At 44.8% G+C, this 17931-nt stretch overlaps 1 protein-coding gene across 8 annotated transcripts in view; it reads right to left on the minus strand.

Annotated features, from left to right (window-relative positions):
• Positions 1-17931, minus strand: part of LOC135905587 (tubulin monoglutamylase TTLL4-like) — a 94582-nt gene that overhangs the window by 69631 nt on the left and 7020 nt on the right. For all 8 annotated transcript variants that reach the window (XR_010565414.1, XM_065436528.2, XM_065436529.1 and 5 more), the window contains exons 4-6: positions 17093-17224; positions 10859-10969; positions 7059-7135 (exon numbers count right to left, since the gene is read on the minus strand). Coding sequence is in view for 7 of the 8 variants with exons in the window: in XM_065436528.2 (XP_065292600.1) it covers positions 7059-7135; positions 10859-10969; positions 17093-17224 (320 nt within the window). In the remaining variant the exon portion in view is untranslated. The remainder of the gene's footprint in view (positions 1-7058; positions 7136-10858; positions 10970-17092; positions 17225-17931) is intronic.

A 17931-nucleotide genomic window follows, 5' to 3' on the forward strand; every position in this document is an offset into this window, starting at 1 on the left:
AGCTCAACCTTAAGTTTGAACTAAGCAACAGAAAAGTGCTTTTGATTGTGGACAGCTGTTCTGCCCACACGGTCAATACGGATCTGAAGGTCATTAAGCTTGCGTTTCTCCCTCCGAACACAACAGCAGCCCTGCAACCAATGGACCAGGGAGTTACTAAGATCTTAAAATTGTTCTAGGCGCCACATGTTGGAGTGCTTAATTTTGTGCCCGGACTTAAAAGAGCACACTGCGACGCTGCCCACGGCCTTGCATGTGTTGGCATGTGCCTGGGATGAGGTCACTCCTGCAACAGTTGCTAACTGTTTCCATCACTGTGGCTTCACTGTGGCCGATAAGGCCCAAGGCATGGAAGGAGCTTGTGAGCCCAGTCAGCACGAAGTCATCCCCACAGGATTGCCTGATGCACTGGACCAGATCAGCTTTGACAGCTACATTGGTGCAGATAGCAGTCCAGTGGTGTGCGGCCCTGTGATAGACAATGAGTAACTACAGTGAAAGCTCGTTAATTCGAAGTTCAATAATTCGAATTTATGGATAACTCGAACTGTACGATTTGGTCCGGCCAAGCTCCACAGAAGTCTATGTATAAAAAAGTCCATTAATTCGAACGCGAGAAGGTTCCCTCACGGATAATTCGAACTACGCTCGCCTGGCACACGGCCAGAGAAACGCACCTACTGCCTGCACACAAGGCTGTATTTCCTCCGAAAGGGAAAGAACGGCGAGAGAAGTCAAAATCGGAAAAAAATCCAACCGGCGCGGGGTCAGCCAGAAGGCAGCGGCGGCTGCCGCCTCTCCGTTCTACGTAACCTGCGAGACTTCTTGCCCGTTGCGAATCTCGGAGGCTTTGCAAATCTTGTACAGCTGCTAATGTTGTGCGGAGATGGCACGGCAAGCGCCAAAACACAGCGAATCAAGCACGTCGCAGCTGCGCTTGCAATCAAGAACCAACGAATCAGGGCCTTCGCCACCTTCACATGTTCAGCGTCTTTGTCTCGGCAGTCTTCATCGGTTGTGCACCTCTGTTTTCAGCTTAGGAGGTATCGGCCGTCGCGATTCATTGTGATGGTGTTAAGCCTCGGCTAACGTTCGTTTCGGTGGACATCGGTGGTGTGGCACAGTCGGACCCAGAGCTTCGACTTGAAGATGGCGTGTGCCCGCGGCACACGCCATCACTTTCTGACACGCCAAATTTCTGACATGCCCTACTGCTTCCAAATCGCAGTGTACTGTTGCTCTCCTTCACTTTCATTAGTTCAACTTTCGTTAATTCGAACTGAAGCGGCTTCCCCTTGCGGTTCGAATTAACGAGCTTTTACTGTAGTGAAAAACCTGTCGTCGATAAAGATGACAAGGAAGAAGACCAGGCACCGATGCAGTACCCTGCTACGCAAGCAATGAAGGCGCTCTTCAGTGTCGCACGCATATTTTTCGACCGAGGAGGGTGAACGTGATGCTCCGTGTAATGTTTGTGCTTTGGAAGACAAACTGATGACCATGCCTTTCAAAGAAAAGAAGCAAAAAGTAGGGGTGTGCGAATATTCGAAAATTTCTAATACCGTATTTATTCGAATCTAGGCCAATAGCTTTCTTCAAATAATCATATGCCAAACTCTAGGGTTAGGCTTAGATTCGAGGATTTTAAAGAAAGCGCCAGGTTGTAATTTAAAACGATACATATGGTGCATAGCTAGCGTCATCTAGAAAAGTCAGTATCACAGCCGCTATTAGCTGCGCCAGTAGCCAACTGAAGTACACGAGCAACGTCGCTATTTTGACCTGTGTCGTATCGGCTTGCGGCTTGGCATTATCGTAATGTCACCAAACAGGCGATGCCACTATAGTGCCACTTTCAAACGAAAAAGTGTGCTAGCCACAGAGCAGAGTTGCATCATCAAACGTTCGAGCCAGGCGGGACTTCAGCATCGATGAGAACAACATCCGTCGTTGGAGGGGGCAACGGGAGATGCTTTTTGCGCGTGCCGCAAGAAGGTGATGATAGCAATAAGGAAAATAAGCGCGCAATAACAGAGAGGAGCTGTTCACCAAGATCGCGCCGCGTTTCTATGTGTGCGAGCCGTGCCACACTGTCTGCGCATGCACTGGCGCACGGATGCAAGCTCGCGCGTCCGCAAGCGTGCAATTGGTCTGGACTGTAACGACGAGGCTAGCACCAATGTTAAGGTAGAGTGAGCTCAGCATATTCATATTAAGGGGGGAGGCTACCCTGGAGACCGAACTTTCTTATTTTTTAAGATATCCAGATGAAACTTTCAGGGTATGTTCACACCACCGAACTATGAGGAACTGCAAAATTTCATGAAGATATGTTTATTAGTTCCAGAGTTATTGAGGTCTAACTAGGTGATTCATGTATACGCCTGAGGAAGAGCCTGGAGAAATGCCAGGACATCGTAGGAAGCTGAAATTCACTGTGATGATCCCTTGATAGATATCCCAAGGGGCTAAAGAGCCCTTTTCTTTAATTTCCCCTCCAAAAAATTTTAAGACAACTTTGAATTTGATGTAGCCAGTAATGACCACATTCATCAAAAATTAATTGCTTATTATAAATTAACTGCACCAACTTTCAAAAAAAGAAGCCTGTTACCCCCTGGCAAAGTCATTCAGGAACAGAATAAAAAAAACGGCATACAAATCTGAAAAGCGGTTCTTGAGATATCGCCTTCCCCAGCACCACTACTAGCGAAAAAATACATTCCGAGAAAACTGGCCTTAATGTTGAACACGTGTTTTTTTTTTTATTAGAAAGCTCCTGCGGAGCTTCTAATTCGCTCTTGCTACTCCAGGCACACTCAGTGTGTCGGATTTTCGACCGGCGACAGCCGAAAGCACAGTTTCGCCGCTGAAAAGCGTCTACGCAGTCGGCACTCGCTGCGGAAGATAGGAAGTTCGATGCTCGTACAAGACGCATATCGCGCTCCCGTGCACCGAACATCTGCGCTGTCTTGGGCTTTGCCGGCATCGCGTGCAGCGAAGAACTAGCGAAAAAAAAAGCTGAGCAAATAATCTAAAAGATAGCGCTAGACGATGAACAGCTCGAAACAGGGTTGCCAGGTCCAAAATGTGAAAAGTAGCCAAAAAATCTCGGAAAGTAGCCAGAAAAGTAGCCAACCTTGGCCACGTACAGAAATGTAGCCAAAAAAGTAGCCACATTATGGCAAAACGTTGCATTTTCATTTCTTATGCAACTCTGAAGACACTATTACAGCGAACACTTAAAGCTGTTCTTAGTAAATGTAGGAACATACAAAAAATATTATGAAACGTGTATAACTGACTACAGCTAAGAGCGCTTTGATCAGCATGTAATATGACTAGAATATTATCACAAATCAGGATCACAGCACCAGTTCAGGTGTAAATGTCTGAGTTAATATTGGCACACATTTCTCGAAGAATATCAAAGCTCGAGGCATCCTCGAGCGATCGCTTTCGCGATTATTTATGCGCGATTTTGCGTCTTGGCATCGGACGCATCGCAGGCCTTTCGTTACGCTCTACAAAGTGAGATGCCCAGTTGCGCGAAATCTCGCAAAAGTGATCGTATTCCCGAATACAGCTGTATATTTTAAAGCTGGGAACACATAAATGGACCGACTACGCCGAGAGCGCGCCGGCTAGACCGGCCGCCGACATGCTGGTAGCATGTTTATGTTTATCCCCCGGCCAGCTGTCTAAGTGTTCGATTTTGCAAACTTCGGGCAGCTTCGGGTTGTCTTAGGATCCCACCTCACGTTGACTTCCCATCAGGACCGGCACTAGCTGGCTGCCAGCGGGCTGCCAGAACTCCGAAAATTGAAGAAGCCCAATGTGCGGGAGGCCTGACACAGAACGTCAATGAGAAGATGGAACACGCTGTGACGTCTCCAGTACGAAATCCTTTGCATGAAATGAAAGCGCCCGAGTCCGATTGACGATGATGATATACCAGCTTGAAAAGATTTGAAGTGCCGTCGTCGTGCGTTGGCCTAAATATTTGCTAATGTTGCTGCATAATATGAGCTACAGAAGTTTCTATCCAATTTTTACAATAGTCAAGCTATTTCAAAAGTAGCCAAGTAGCCAAGACATTTTTTTCCCCGCCAACAGCCTCAAAAAGTAGCCAAATTGGCGCAAAGTAGCCAAATCTGGCAACCCTGGCTCGAAAGCAGGCGAGCAAGGGACGCGAGCGCGCCATCACAGGGAGGAGCCGCCGCCGCCCGCGCAGCAGCCAATGGTAGGCGCGCTTTACCCCGCGGGATTTGAACGCGCTGCTCCGGCCAATCAGCGCTCCGCATCACATCGCGGGAAAACGCCAATAGCGCCTGAACCGCGCCGACGATGCCATTTTGCAAGGCGGCAAAATAGAGACAAAGAAACCACGGTCAAAACGACACCAAGAGGGCGAGGGCAGGCCGCATGGTCCGGGAATGGCTCGCGCGCAAAGTTTGACTTCATTTCGGCATCTGCGCGTATTTTGTGGGCCGCGGTGGCCTCAAAAGTAGCGTTTTTTCTGTACTTTACGGTTGAATTAGGTGCTGATAATTACAGAACAGGTAGTTTATGAGACATACAACCCAAAAAATATGGTTTTTAAAAAATCGACTTTTTCGCGATTTTTCGGTTTTCAAGGGCCGCGTCCCCCCTTAAATAAATGCTGTTTTCATTTTGTGAATGCTATTTTCACTTTCTTGTTTGGCCTACATTCGAGGCAAGTTTTTAAATTTTTTCCGGCTTAGGACATTCGGGGGTTGGCTTAGAATCAGTGCCAGCCTAGATTCGAGTAAATATGGTATTATCAAATATTATATTTTTAATATTCGTATTGTATTTGAATAATAGGTATTCTGAAATTTTCGAATATTCGATTGGATACGAATATTTGAAACAAATCAAATATTGGTGGCTATGTGGGAGCAAACAGTGTTTAGCGTTTATTTCTGTCTAACTTGAAAAAGTGTATGCGATTTTGTGCTGAATTTTGCGATAATTTCATGGTGCTTGCGAAATTTCGCCTGTAAAGCGTGCTTATCCACTGGACATCTAAACTTTGCAGAAAAGCCAGAACCTGGGCAGCAAGGGGCGTGGGTTTGCGAACAGCGAGGGTGCGCTCTTTTGCAGGTTTCAGCCCCAGTCCTGCGTGACAGCAAATGCGGTGAGTGATGGCTGGTACAGGGTCAAGTGCCTCTGAGATTACGGGAAATTAATGTGGTACAATAAGGCACAGGTTGGTGAGAATGGACAACTAGTGAAAATTACCCTACTCAATTTTCATAAGTTAGCACGAGCTAGATACACAATCTTTCAGTATAAGGGCTTACTAGTGTATTTTTTTTACGAATGACAATGTAATTGCAATGTTCCAACATGTTAAAATAAAACAACCTGCTAATGAATGCACACACATATCATCATTCAACTTTCGATTCAATATTGGATGCTAAGTATTCGTATTCAATTCCTATTCAAAAATTTTGATACAGTATTCGCATACCCCTAGCAAAAAGTGATCCCACATTATTTTGGTCAACAAACACTGAGTTACAAGTGCTTCCTAGCAACCCAGTCTCAATTCTGGCTGTTTTTGAATGACTTTCATTAGCTCAAATTCATTTAATTTGAACTCGTTAAGAGTTCCAGTGAAATTCAAATTAGCAAGCTTTTACTGTATTAAATTTTTCAATACATTTGGCATTGAGATCCACGCAGTGCTACATTTCGCATGCACCATACAGCCCCTCGTGCTTGATGCTGTCCGAGCGGGTGTTTCGCTTCGTTTTCAGCGCAAAAGGAGTGCCGTGAGTCCCGCGGGCGGGCCGCTCTGGCTGATGCAGTAGTGTGTCACTGCGAACGCTCCCCAACGTCGGCCTGATGCGGCACCGCACAAACTACGCCCGTACGGAGCCACACCTGTCGACACAAGGTTCCTTCAAGCTTCGCACATGCTTCCACCCCTGTCGACACAAGGTTCCTTCAAGCTTCGCACATGCTTCCATGCTTTCCACATGTGCTGATTTTATTGCTCCCTCTGTTCGCATATCGTTAATCATTTCGAGCGGTCTGATCAACCTGGTCGAACCATGCACCAATAAAGATCACGCACCATGGGAACACTGTGCTTGTCAAGACACCAACTACGTATGGAGGTACCGATATTCAAAAAATTTCATATATAAGAAATCAAATATTATATACTCAATTTGCTAATCAAATTATTCATACATTCACTATTACATACCCAAGTATTCTCACACCCATAATTTATACCTTTTTGGAATAAAAAGGTGCCACAAGCACTTAAAGGTGTAACGTGGGCTTTTAAGGTTAGAGCTGCGAACTTGCAACGGTCATGAGCAAAAAATAATTCAACTTTTGCATGTTCGACATGGCCTTGGAGAAGCAAACCGGCAAGTTCCCAGTTTTCATGATCTTTGGAAAATGTCCGAGACATGCAGGGATCTCAGATAAGCTTTAGATAGGCATATTTTATATTTTGAATTATCGATATGTCGAACTGTTTCGTGATCTTTTCAAAGTTCGATATATCCAGGAATGACTGCATTGGCCAGTTGGAGCATACGGCCAATATATATGGTGGGTTCTCGTAGGCTCAAGGAACTGTGCTCCAAGAACTGTGCTCAAGACTGCTTGTGCTAACTACACAAGCAGAGCAGCTCGAGTGCTCACAGGTGTGCATAAGTAGATCATGCATACCACTGCATTAAAGACAACAGCTACAACATAAATGTAAACATGCTTATTATGCTCTAATCATCAAAGAGATGAAACTTTATCACCGCTAAAAGTGGGAGAGTACACCAGCATATTACATACTAGCTTGGTTCTACTGTTGCATAACAGGAACCAAACACTTCTGGAATCGATGCATTCATAGCCTTTCTCCTGTCATCTTGAATGGGTCATTCCTTCTACCAGTGCACTTCACAAAAAGGTTCCTAGAAGCATGACTCACATGGGCAAGTAGCGGCGAGACACACCGACTACACTGAAACAGCAGTCACAAAAGCGGTGAAGGAGGTTGAGCAACACACCTTCTGAAAGCCCTTGATCTCTGCAAAGGTGAAGCACTTGATGTGTTTGCCCCACGTCCCATTCCAGTAAGGTCCATCTGTAAAAATAATGTACATACCTTAGTGCCAGTGAGAGTTGAGCTCATGTGCTGACTTCAGCACCACATGTGTTGCCATTAGCACTATACAGCCGAGTGCAGAAGTTGTCGGAGCAGAAGAGTTGGGAAAGACTAGAATCCCTGCAACCTCTCCACTCAGCCAGGAATAGGGGCGAAAAATGTGTTAGTCGGACGGAAACGTATCAGATTAACTCTTCGAATTAAGGGTAGATGCATTGGTTGCAACAAAATGGTTGTTTCTTGGATTTCGAGATTCAAGAACCTGGGTAATTGATGGTACATTGACTGACCACAGCCGCAACATGTTTCCCACTAACATCAACCCTATTAATTCTATGGCCTCCAAGATCTACAGGTATGTCATGGGATTTGATGCCAATTGGACCTGCTGACATGACTCGCAAGTTCCCAAGCTTTCCAAGTGCTTGTGTTTGCTTGCAAGCATGAAGTTTACACATACAAAGGATCTAGAACTCAGGAATAAACCTGATAAAACTTGTAACTTGTAAAAGAAGTTGTACAAGCTCATCATGCTAATACAGCTGACTCTCATTACAACGGACCCTGGCATTTCCACCCTAGCTTCCTTCTTCGCGCGCACGATATCGAGCCGTGATCGTCCGATAACCCTCGCAAGTCAGTTGTCCGCCAATGTAGACACGGCAAAAGTATGTTTTATGTGGCCGATATGGAAAAAAATTGCCGCTAATTTCGTCCGCTATAGCTGACAGTCCGTTGTAGCGCGGTCCATTAAAAGGGAACTTCGTTGTATTAATAAAATAGGTAGAAAAAACTAAGGCTGAAATATGGTCCATTATATCCGAAAGTCTGTTATACGCAGGTCCGTTGTAACAAGCGCAGACTGTATATAGCTGGCTGGCTAGTTTGGCCTGAGGCTAGGCACCATGAACACGAATTGCAAGATGAATTGACCAAGCACAAATTGACAATACTGTTGGCTTAAATACATTCTTCTGTATCTTGGCTAAAAGCTAGGTTTTGGATGGGTACAGTTATCACAGGGCAGCCTGATGATAGCCACTGCTCAAAGTACTGAAGTCCCTGCACGCTGGCTCAGTGGCTATGGCATACAGTTGAACCTCGCACTAACAAAATCAGCACGGAACTAAAAAAAATTCGCTTTCACCAAAATTTTGTTGTTGCGAAATGCGACAGCACAGACAGGTAATGTGTCGCAGAACAAAACTTTAATGTCGAAATTCCGTTAGTCTACTTTGCCAAGCTTTCCTCGAGGATACAGAACCACACTGCCGACAGTACAAGGAGCGCAGCCTGCGTCGATCAGCAGTGGCAACACTAACGGTCAATAACTTTCGGTGATATGACCACTTTTGCGAGATTTTGCATAACTTGGCACCGGACACAGAGTAACGGTGCTCCACGCATGCAGCAACATTTTTCCAGCGTACGCTGTCACCCGTAGGCGCCGATGCATCCGGTGTCGAGCCTGAAAGTGGTATCTCGTATACCCGAAGACAATCAAGCAAGATTACGGCGCCTTCGTGCAAATCTACGTCCGGCACGAATCTGCACACAATGCCTGTCGGGTGGCACCAAAAGTAGTGTTCTTGAAGCAAGAGATGTGTATTCTCGGACAACTGCTCAATAACGGCCCAATGAGTGGCACTCCGTGCTGCGACTGCCATCTCAAGCACCATAAAAATTGCACATCGGTGGCGCATGAATTTCCTTGTTTTTGCAGCATTTTTCTCACCGAGGAGTACATAGCACACTGCACCAGGTGTACAAAGACTGCGATCGGTAGCAACATCCATGCTGCTTCAAACGGGAAATCAACAAACAAGATGGCAGCCATGACCTACTTGCAGCGCAAGCGAGCACTTCCGGCATTTCACTTTTTTTTGTAAACAAAAATGGTGGTGCCCGCGCAAGTGTGATGTGGTGGTATTTTACACAATTTTAGTGCAAAGCAATCACATTTGAGCACATTTTGGAGCCTCCTAACTTTGCGCGAGTAGGTAATGTGCGGGATTACGTTATGGCAAGCCGTTCGTCCATGCAATGCCCTGCTGCTTTTAATGTTGCAAAGAAACGATGCTTGAGGACTATATGTGCCGTTTTCAAAAGTCTGAGCAACCCTTTTGGCGCAAGGTGGGCGCAGATTTCTCAAATTTTATGAAATGTGGCAGGATGCAGCCGGGTTCGTCTTTAGGTGCAGCATAGCATCACTGAATATTAGACATTCGATTTGCGAATCAAATTATTTGAACATGCAAATCAAATATATGAGTATTCACACACTCCTATAAATAACCCGATAAATAGCACTAGCTGTTTGAGAGCACTCAGAAAGCATCAAAATACCAAGTTGCAACCATCGACAGCAGGCTATCGATGCGAATAGGTGCAGACAGGGAAGTGTTAAAGAGCCCCGGATGATCAAAATTAATCTGAAGCCCTCCTACTATACTGTGCCTCATAATCACATTAAACGAGAAGAGTTCCCACCTGCAGCAAGTTGTTTCTTCATCCACTTTAATTTCCATTAACTTATAATTTCTTTATTTAATTTATTAAGCACAAGTAATTTCCCCTATGTTGTCCTTGGTGTCAGTGTTTGTTGGCTTCTCGTAATCATATTGTGGTTTTAGCACATAAAAAACCCACAATTTTTTGTTTAATTACTAGAGAAATATTTAAAATCTGATGGCATTCTTGTTTCAGTTAAGAAGCATTTGCAATGTGGGAAAGATGTAGTAAGAAAAATTGTGACTGCAGCAGCAATGCAATTTACAGCACGTTATGATTCCATTTATCTCAAGATTGGTGCCAGACTGAAAGTTTCTCGCCAAAGGTTGTGTTTCAAGCACTGGCTGACTGCAAGTTTGCAATTACGTACTAATTAAAAACAAATTATTGACATTTTGCCAAGCATCATAAAGTGATCTCTACCACTCTTATGAAAAGCTGAGTCAGCAAAAATTGGCTCTTGTAACCTCGCATTTCAGACCACTGTTCACCACAACTGCTGCAGGTGAATTCATGGTCACGACAATCACGACCATGTACTATGGTGACTACACAGCCCTCAAGACATGCAGCCAACATGCTACAAAGTGTGGCACTAAATGTAATAAAAAGGTGCCAAGTGATCTTGTCATTTCTGCATGGTTTCCACTGATGACTATGGCAATGCAAACTCAACTGATTCCTTTGAATACTGCATACCGGGACCAGAGGACGATTCAGAATTATCCGATTTCCCAAATTAAAAAAAGTCAAATCAATGAGGTTTTACAGCACATTTAAAACGCTGTCCGAGGAGCTTCAGAGCAGTGCAATACCTTGCTAATCACTTTCACCAAAATTTTTTTCTTCTTCTTGTGCCATAACAATGATGAAATACAAAAATGTTTCTAAAGCACCGTGGTTAAAGAAAGCACGACAAGGCTGTGATACCAGTGCTGCAGCTGTTATCAACCCTGGTGTTGCATCATTTCGTTTCCATAAACTGCAAATGTTTGCCGATAGTATGCTAAAATTATCTACTGACATAGCCAAGCCTAGTTGCATCAAATCCACATGCTATTTATTCCCTTCACTGTCTGGCTTGAAACCCATCCACAGAGATCCAGGTTTGATTGCAGTTCTCTGGTTATCGCAACAGCAAGCCCATGGCATTCCAGCACGTGCATGACAATAACTTGCACCGCCACTCACCGCGGGTGAGCCGAAAACCAGACCGGACCACTGTCTGACGGATGAGTAAAGGTGTGATGCTCGTCACCTTCCACCGCAGCTGCTTGCGGATGCACGCTGGCAAGGGGAACACTGCACGCATTGGGAAAAGGACGACAGTGTACAGAGTCGTAACCGACGACACATACAGACACCACAACTACATGATGAAACAAACCGTTAAAGAAAAAAAAAAGAAACACTGTCAAAAAGAAACCTTGTCAATCTGAGTCAGAAACAGAGCCAAACTTTCTTGACTATGGATGGTATATTTGCTATAAAAACTAGCACTTTTGACTGTTTTAATACCACAGGTAGCACAAGCCAAGACGATTCCATCTGGACTATTTCATACCATACAGTTCCATGTCTCTTGCTAGAAATTGGTTCCATTTGACCATTCAGAGATGGCACAAGCACTCACATTGCATAGGTCAAGAGTATGGGCAAGCGCATTTACAAACTAATTTTCCAGGTGTTATGAACTTCTGGTGCCAAATTAGGCAGACGCAAATAACAATTCCCTCCGTCATAGTCAATACTGCGTCTGGCCATGCGTTGCTGCGTTGGGTATCACAAACACTTGCGACACCCATGCGACAATATAAAGGGAGGTCCACCTGGGGCAGAACATTCAGAAGTATGTACCAGAACGTTCACTGAACATCCAACATGGGCAACCAACCAATATATTTAGGCTCACATATGTAATAATTTCTCAATAGGTATTGTACGTTGATGTTCGAGTGCATGTAAGTGCAAATCATGTGTTTCCTCACCTCTAACCAAAGTCGATGCACTTAGAAGCATGTAGGGCCAATCCTAACTCGGATACCGCACAATCAAACCTCAGTATAACGAAGTTGTACTTGCATAAAAAAACTTTGTTAAATCACAAATTTTTTTAATTCAAGGTAGGGGTGTGCGAATATTCGAAATTTCGAATACGAATCGAATATGTTCTTTATTCGAAGCGTATTCGATTCGAGGAATGTATATTCGGAAATTTCCGAATATTCGAGGATGGCCGAATAATGGTAGAAACGGCGAATATTCGGACAGACTGCGAATAATTGAGCAATTAACGAATTATATGCTTGCTATGCATTCTCCTAAGAACATGTTTGTTCACAAAGGACTTCGCATGATCCGCTTATTATCTGTAGGCTCTGTTGCAGTCTATCTGCATAACGCGCGTGAGACATGATCAGCATCGGTTTCCTTTTTACCAAGCGTTATTCCAGGACTTTTTCATAACGATATATGACGTACTTTCGTGTTCTGTAAGTATACGCAATAAAATATGTAGTGAACACATACACACACACACACACACACATATATATATATATATATATAGATATATATATAAAATATGAGTTTATGGAATGATTTTGACGATCTAATGATGAACAGGGAGAAGACACATTCGACATCTGGCCCTCAGAAGGAAATTACAGCCTATGCGAAAAAGCCTCTTCTGGAAAGGGGCAAGGATCCTTGTGAGTGGTGACAGTCCACTGGCCGCGTCAAGTACCCGCTTTTAAGTGTACTCACCCAGAAGTACTTGGCCATCCCTGCCACCTTCCTAATGAAAGAGGCTTTTCTATCGGTGGAAATGTTGTCACAATGCATAGAGGGCGCTTACTTTCTGAACGTGTTAAGCAGTTAATTTTACTTTACAATAACCTGTAACAAGGACATTACCTGACATTACCTGAGTGCATTACCTATAATGAGTGCCTCTTTAACCTGAAGCAGCCTTGTAAAATGCAATATTATTCTTAAAAGGGTAATAAAGCTATTGTAACCTCGTTTTGAACTTTTTAATACTACACACATATTCGATATTCGATTCGATATTCGAAGACAGTTTTTTGCCTTATTCGTATTCGATTCGTATTCGAAAATTTCAATATTCGCACACCCCTAATTCAAGGTTTAAAATCTTCAGCAGTAAAAATACTTCTACAAATTTCTATAACATGCCTGGTGGATAGTATTTTTGCAGCAAGCCCTTATAAACAAATCGCAACAAGGTCGGGCCACAACAGCACGGTTATGAGCGCCAGCGTATGCAGTGAATATTGTGCCGAGAGCAATGCATTGGCATGGCTACCGGCATCCGAGATTTGCATGTGCTTCATTGTGCAGCGCCGTATAGTATATTGAACACCATGGCTGACCGCATTTTGTGCCCGCAGCCATCATCACATGGCTCCCGCAAATTAAAAACAAAATTGTAAAGAATACGGACATTCGTCCTGAGAAGAAAGAAAAGTGGTTTAGTTTCGCCAGAAAGGCTGACGGTGATGACAGAGAAACAACTATCGCATTTACTTGCATAATGATCGCACGCGCGTGATGATCACACCCCTAAAATTTGTCGTCAAAGTTCTATTTATTTTCCTTTCTGCGTACTGATCGCCCCCCGAACCTGCCGCAGCAATATGTCGTGTGCCAAGTCTAGCTAATGATGCACCATGCACCACAGAAGCCCAAAATAGTTAAGAGTGGGGCACGTGAAAGATGCTGACACCGAGAAAACCACTGACGAGGAAGCTTTATGTCACCTACAAAGCGTAACATTCTTTTTCACATTCCTTGCTGTGGACACAGCAACTGTCTCACTAGGGGCGGACACCTGCAATATTGCAAAGCGCAAGCTTTGAAAGCATCTGGAAAGTGCAACCATTTCTGCACGCACAAAGCTGGTATCGCCACAGAAAGAAGCACGTAAGAAAGAATGAATGAATTCTGGGGTTTTACATGCCAAAACCACTAGCTGATTATGCGACACGCCATAGAGGGAGACTCCGGATTAATTTTGATCACTAGGGGATCTTTAACGTGTCCCCAATGCAAGAGGCATGGGTGTTTTTGCACTTAGTGCCCATTGAAACGAAGCCGTCATGGCCGGGATTTCATCCCGTCATCTCGTGCTTAGCAGAGCAACACCTAGCCGCTAAGCCACTGCGGCAGGTGTAAAAAAGAAGAGGTGTGTGCAGGAAGAAGGCTAAAAGAAGAACGCTGCTCCACTGCTTGGCAACACTTTTCTGGGCATAGCATGCAGTAGCAAAACCTGATGCGCCGTCGCCTACACAATAAAAAGTCCCCTCCCACGTTTTTCTGAGATTTTCCAAACCCACTCACCGCGGCGTCCACTTTCTGTGCCTTGCCTGCTAGCCTACAGCTCCGGCTGCTGTGATGAAGATCTATGAACGCCTAAATTCAGATTATCAGTCCACAGTGCTGAGGGGTTGTTAACATGACACAGAAACTGAGTAACGATTGTCATTCTGAAACGTTCGGTACTCTGAAGTTTGTATTACTGAAATACAGTTAAACCTCGATATAATGATGTTGGTAAAAATGGCAATTTGCTTCAGTATAACAAATTTCATTGGATTCAAATTCGACAATTTATGCAAATGAGTAGAGTCCCTGATCAATCTTGCTTACACGGAAAGGGGCCGCAGAATTTTCCAAATTATCGGGCAATCGAAAAAAGCAAACCTGAATAAGAAAACAATCAATTTTAATAAATTTGGGAGTTGCCGACGAATTATACGGTTTCGTGCCACGGCGACGATATCTTCACATTGGCAGTACAAATTAGGTGAAGCCAGCCACGCATTCGCGCGCACTCCGCCTCCACGGCTGATAGCGTTACCCACACTGTGACGACGCTATAATGAAAAGCCCTGGCAGCGGGGAGCGAATGCTTCATCTGCCTCTCGCTCCAAGAGGTCATCGAAACTCGAGATTACGCAATCTCCAATACTAGATGCGCAGGAAGACAGCTTACATGATGCCACGCCTACTCTTTGCACACGTGGTAAATGTGTGGCTGCGTACGCACATCAGCAGCGCCTACAGCCACGCACAGCCACGGCCGAGACAGACGTGCCAGAAATCGAGACGTGTGCAAAACTTCCCCCCTCTCCGCCAAACAAAGTGCAAAGTGCGCCCAGTGCAAGTAGCTTCGTATGCGCTGTGCTTTTGACGTTTAGTTTGCATTGAAGCGAGAGACAACACGAAGGTCAATTCGCTCGCTGCTGCTGCCACGCTTATACAGTCGAACCCGACTATATCGAACCCGTTTACATCGAATTATTCCTTATATCAAACAATTTATGGACACGGTATAGTTACAATGAGTATATATAGCAAAAATTATGCATACATCGAACAAAACTAATAGCGACTCCCGATATATCGAACGTCAAGCGGCGGAAAGTGCCCCCGGAAGTTGGCTTTCCCTCGCGGTGAAGGGAAAACCCGGCGGCGCGGCTCCATCCAACCGCTCCCCCTATGCGACCGCGCTACCTCGGAGCCGCCGACACCTCCCTACAAAAAATGATCCTGGCCCGCCCGCCTGCAGCGCTTGCCCAGACAGCCAATCAGAGGCTCTTGTGCCCTCGTCATGCAAGTTGGCGAAAGTGCGAGTTGTCTCGCTGCTTATCTGATTCATTGTGTGCGCCTTCTCCCGCAGTGTTGCCGTGATGAAGCGTCAGAATTCGCCTTTCGTCGTGAAGCTCGAAATCATAAACCGGGTCGAATGCGGTGACAAGTCGGATGTCTCTGCAACGTACAAGATTCCGAGGTGCACTCTCGGCACGATCTTGAAGGGGGAAATTAGGGCTAAAGCGGCCTAACTCGCGACCCGGTGCCCGTAGTGCCCGTGGCGCCCGACGCGTATGCACGGCCGTGTACGAGTGGTTCATCCAAAATAGCTTCAGCCGTACCGACTTCCGCGTGCTCGGTGATGACTGTAAATTCTGATTAATGCGACGAAGCCGTTGTCATTGTTGCCGAGGTTTGGAGCCAGCTGTCAGAATTTCCGGAAGCTGTTGACGAATCAACGGTGCGCGAGTTAGTGAGCGCAAATGATGGTGTCGCGACCACGGTAGAGCCCGGAAACGAAGACTACATTGCCGACATCGTGCCGAGCACAACTGAAAATGGGCACAACGAGGAAAGCAACGACCGTCTTTGGCCCACATCCTCCGAAGTGCGCTCGCACTAGTCCGGTGCTTCTGTGCGAAAGCGGAATGTTGCGGCCTCAGCTGCTCCGACTCCTTAGACAATGTGGGGAAGTGCGTGCCTCGCATGCAGCGAAATTGCCCAAGCAGAAGAAAATGCAGGACTGTTTCTTTGCGAAACGAAGCTAGTTTCATCAATAAAGTGATTTTATAAATGGTATGTGCATTTATGACATCCAATTATTTAGCAGGCTTATATCGAATTATGCTCTGTATCGAACTGATAGGCGTTTTTTTGCGAGTTCGATATAGCCGGGTTCGACTGTATTGCTTAATTTGCTATCACAATAGATGCTCCACCTGTTAGGCGAGATTGCGAGTTTTTTTGTTTTTTACTTTGGACGTTCGTCACTCACTCTTTGCAATAAAGTTGTTACACATCGCAACACAAGCCTCGGAATGAGGCGTTTCGGATATTACAGACTTCAAATAAAACTGAGATTTTTGATCAGATTATCAGGGTTCGTTGTAATGAGAGTCGACTGTACTTGGTTAGATGATGAATTTCGTTAAATCGAGGTTAGTTATATTGAGGTCTGCCAGTGCTTAGCTTACAACCAGTTATAGTGCTTTATTTTGTGCACAGGCCAGGGTTCAGAGGCATACGCAATAAGAGGAAATAAATTTAACCCCACTGTTAACCAGAGGATCCAATGTTTCTGTCTGGCCATGTCAAATTGTCAAACAACCATCATTTCATGGAATGAAATAATTTTTAACCCTTTCAGTGCCACTGACATACCAGTACGTTTCTGCGTTTCAGTCCTGCCATGTTCCTTTTGACATCCCTTTTGTCAGAGAGGAATGGTATGACCACACCAAGAAAGCATTTGCCATTATATGCGTCATTTGTTTTTTTCATTTCCGCACAGCTAGAAACAGACTATTGTGTTCACTATAATACATTAAAAAAAAGAAAAACGCTGCACATGTGTCAATTACAAAAAAAAAAAACTCGGAAAGGGTTAGGGAAGGCCAAGACTCACTTTGGAAATGTGAGCAAGCAGCTATTTGATGTAATCATTTGTCACCTGGACATAAAAATGAAGCTCGAATGGACAGTAAATCAATGCAAATCACTCTTCTTTAAAACAAGCATAGGTGACCACAAGGCTCGTTGGGTTCTTGCGCTAAAGACTTGCAACGCATGCCATGCCAGAGCGACACCCACCTTGGTATCCGTCGGAGTAGAACTGAAGTGTTGGCGGGACACCTGGAAACAAGCTGCGGCGGAAAGGTGAGCACAGCCTGTCGCGCTCCGCGTCGGCTGCGCCCTCTTTGTGCTGCTGCTGCTGAGCTGCACCTGGGGATAAGAGTGCACAAGGCAATCGCTACGCGTCTCAACATACTTTGCCAACGAAAAGAAAAAACAAATTTTCTGCTTCTGCGTCAAAATCAAATTCACTCCTGCCAGGTTTGTGGAAAACAAATTAAGGATATTTAAATGAGGGGGGGGGAATCTAACAAATATAATAATAGAGTAATATGGTTAAACCTTGATGTAATGAACTGTAACGAAATTCTCCATATAAAAAAATATATAGCTTTCTATAACTTTTCCGCAGAACCCCATGTAATAGAACCTCAATATAATGAAGTCTGTTTTTACATGATTTCAGTATAAAAAAATTTCACTGCCACCACGAAGGAATAACAAAACAATAAATGGAAACTTCCAAGAACGTAGATGGTCAAATGGTTTAATGAAGGAAGGAAAAAGTGGAGAAGGAAAGGCAGGGAGGTTAGCCAGTTTAGCTCAACCGGTTTGCTACCCTACACATGGGAGCGGGATGGGGGGATGAAAGAGGGGGAGAAGAGATAGAGAGCACATAACACGGCACACACATCGTTACAGTCTGTCACTCTTGCGCGGTACGTGCCATCACTGTCACAGCCACTTGTCCAAGCCCGTCTCCTTCATAAACTGAATTACTAGTCGCTAAATGATTTAATGAGATGTGGCTGCTTGCCAACACACCTCTCGCATCACGCGCCATGCGACAAGAGTGA

The sequence above is a fragment of the Dermacentor albipictus genome, chromosome 1 (assembly GCF_038994185.2).
Source record: "Dermacentor albipictus isolate Rhodes 1998 colony chromosome 1, USDA_Dalb.pri_finalv2, whole genome shotgun sequence".
Classification (NCBI taxonomy): Eukaryota; Metazoa; Arthropoda; class Arachnida; order Ixodida; family Ixodidae; genus Dermacentor; species Dermacentor albipictus.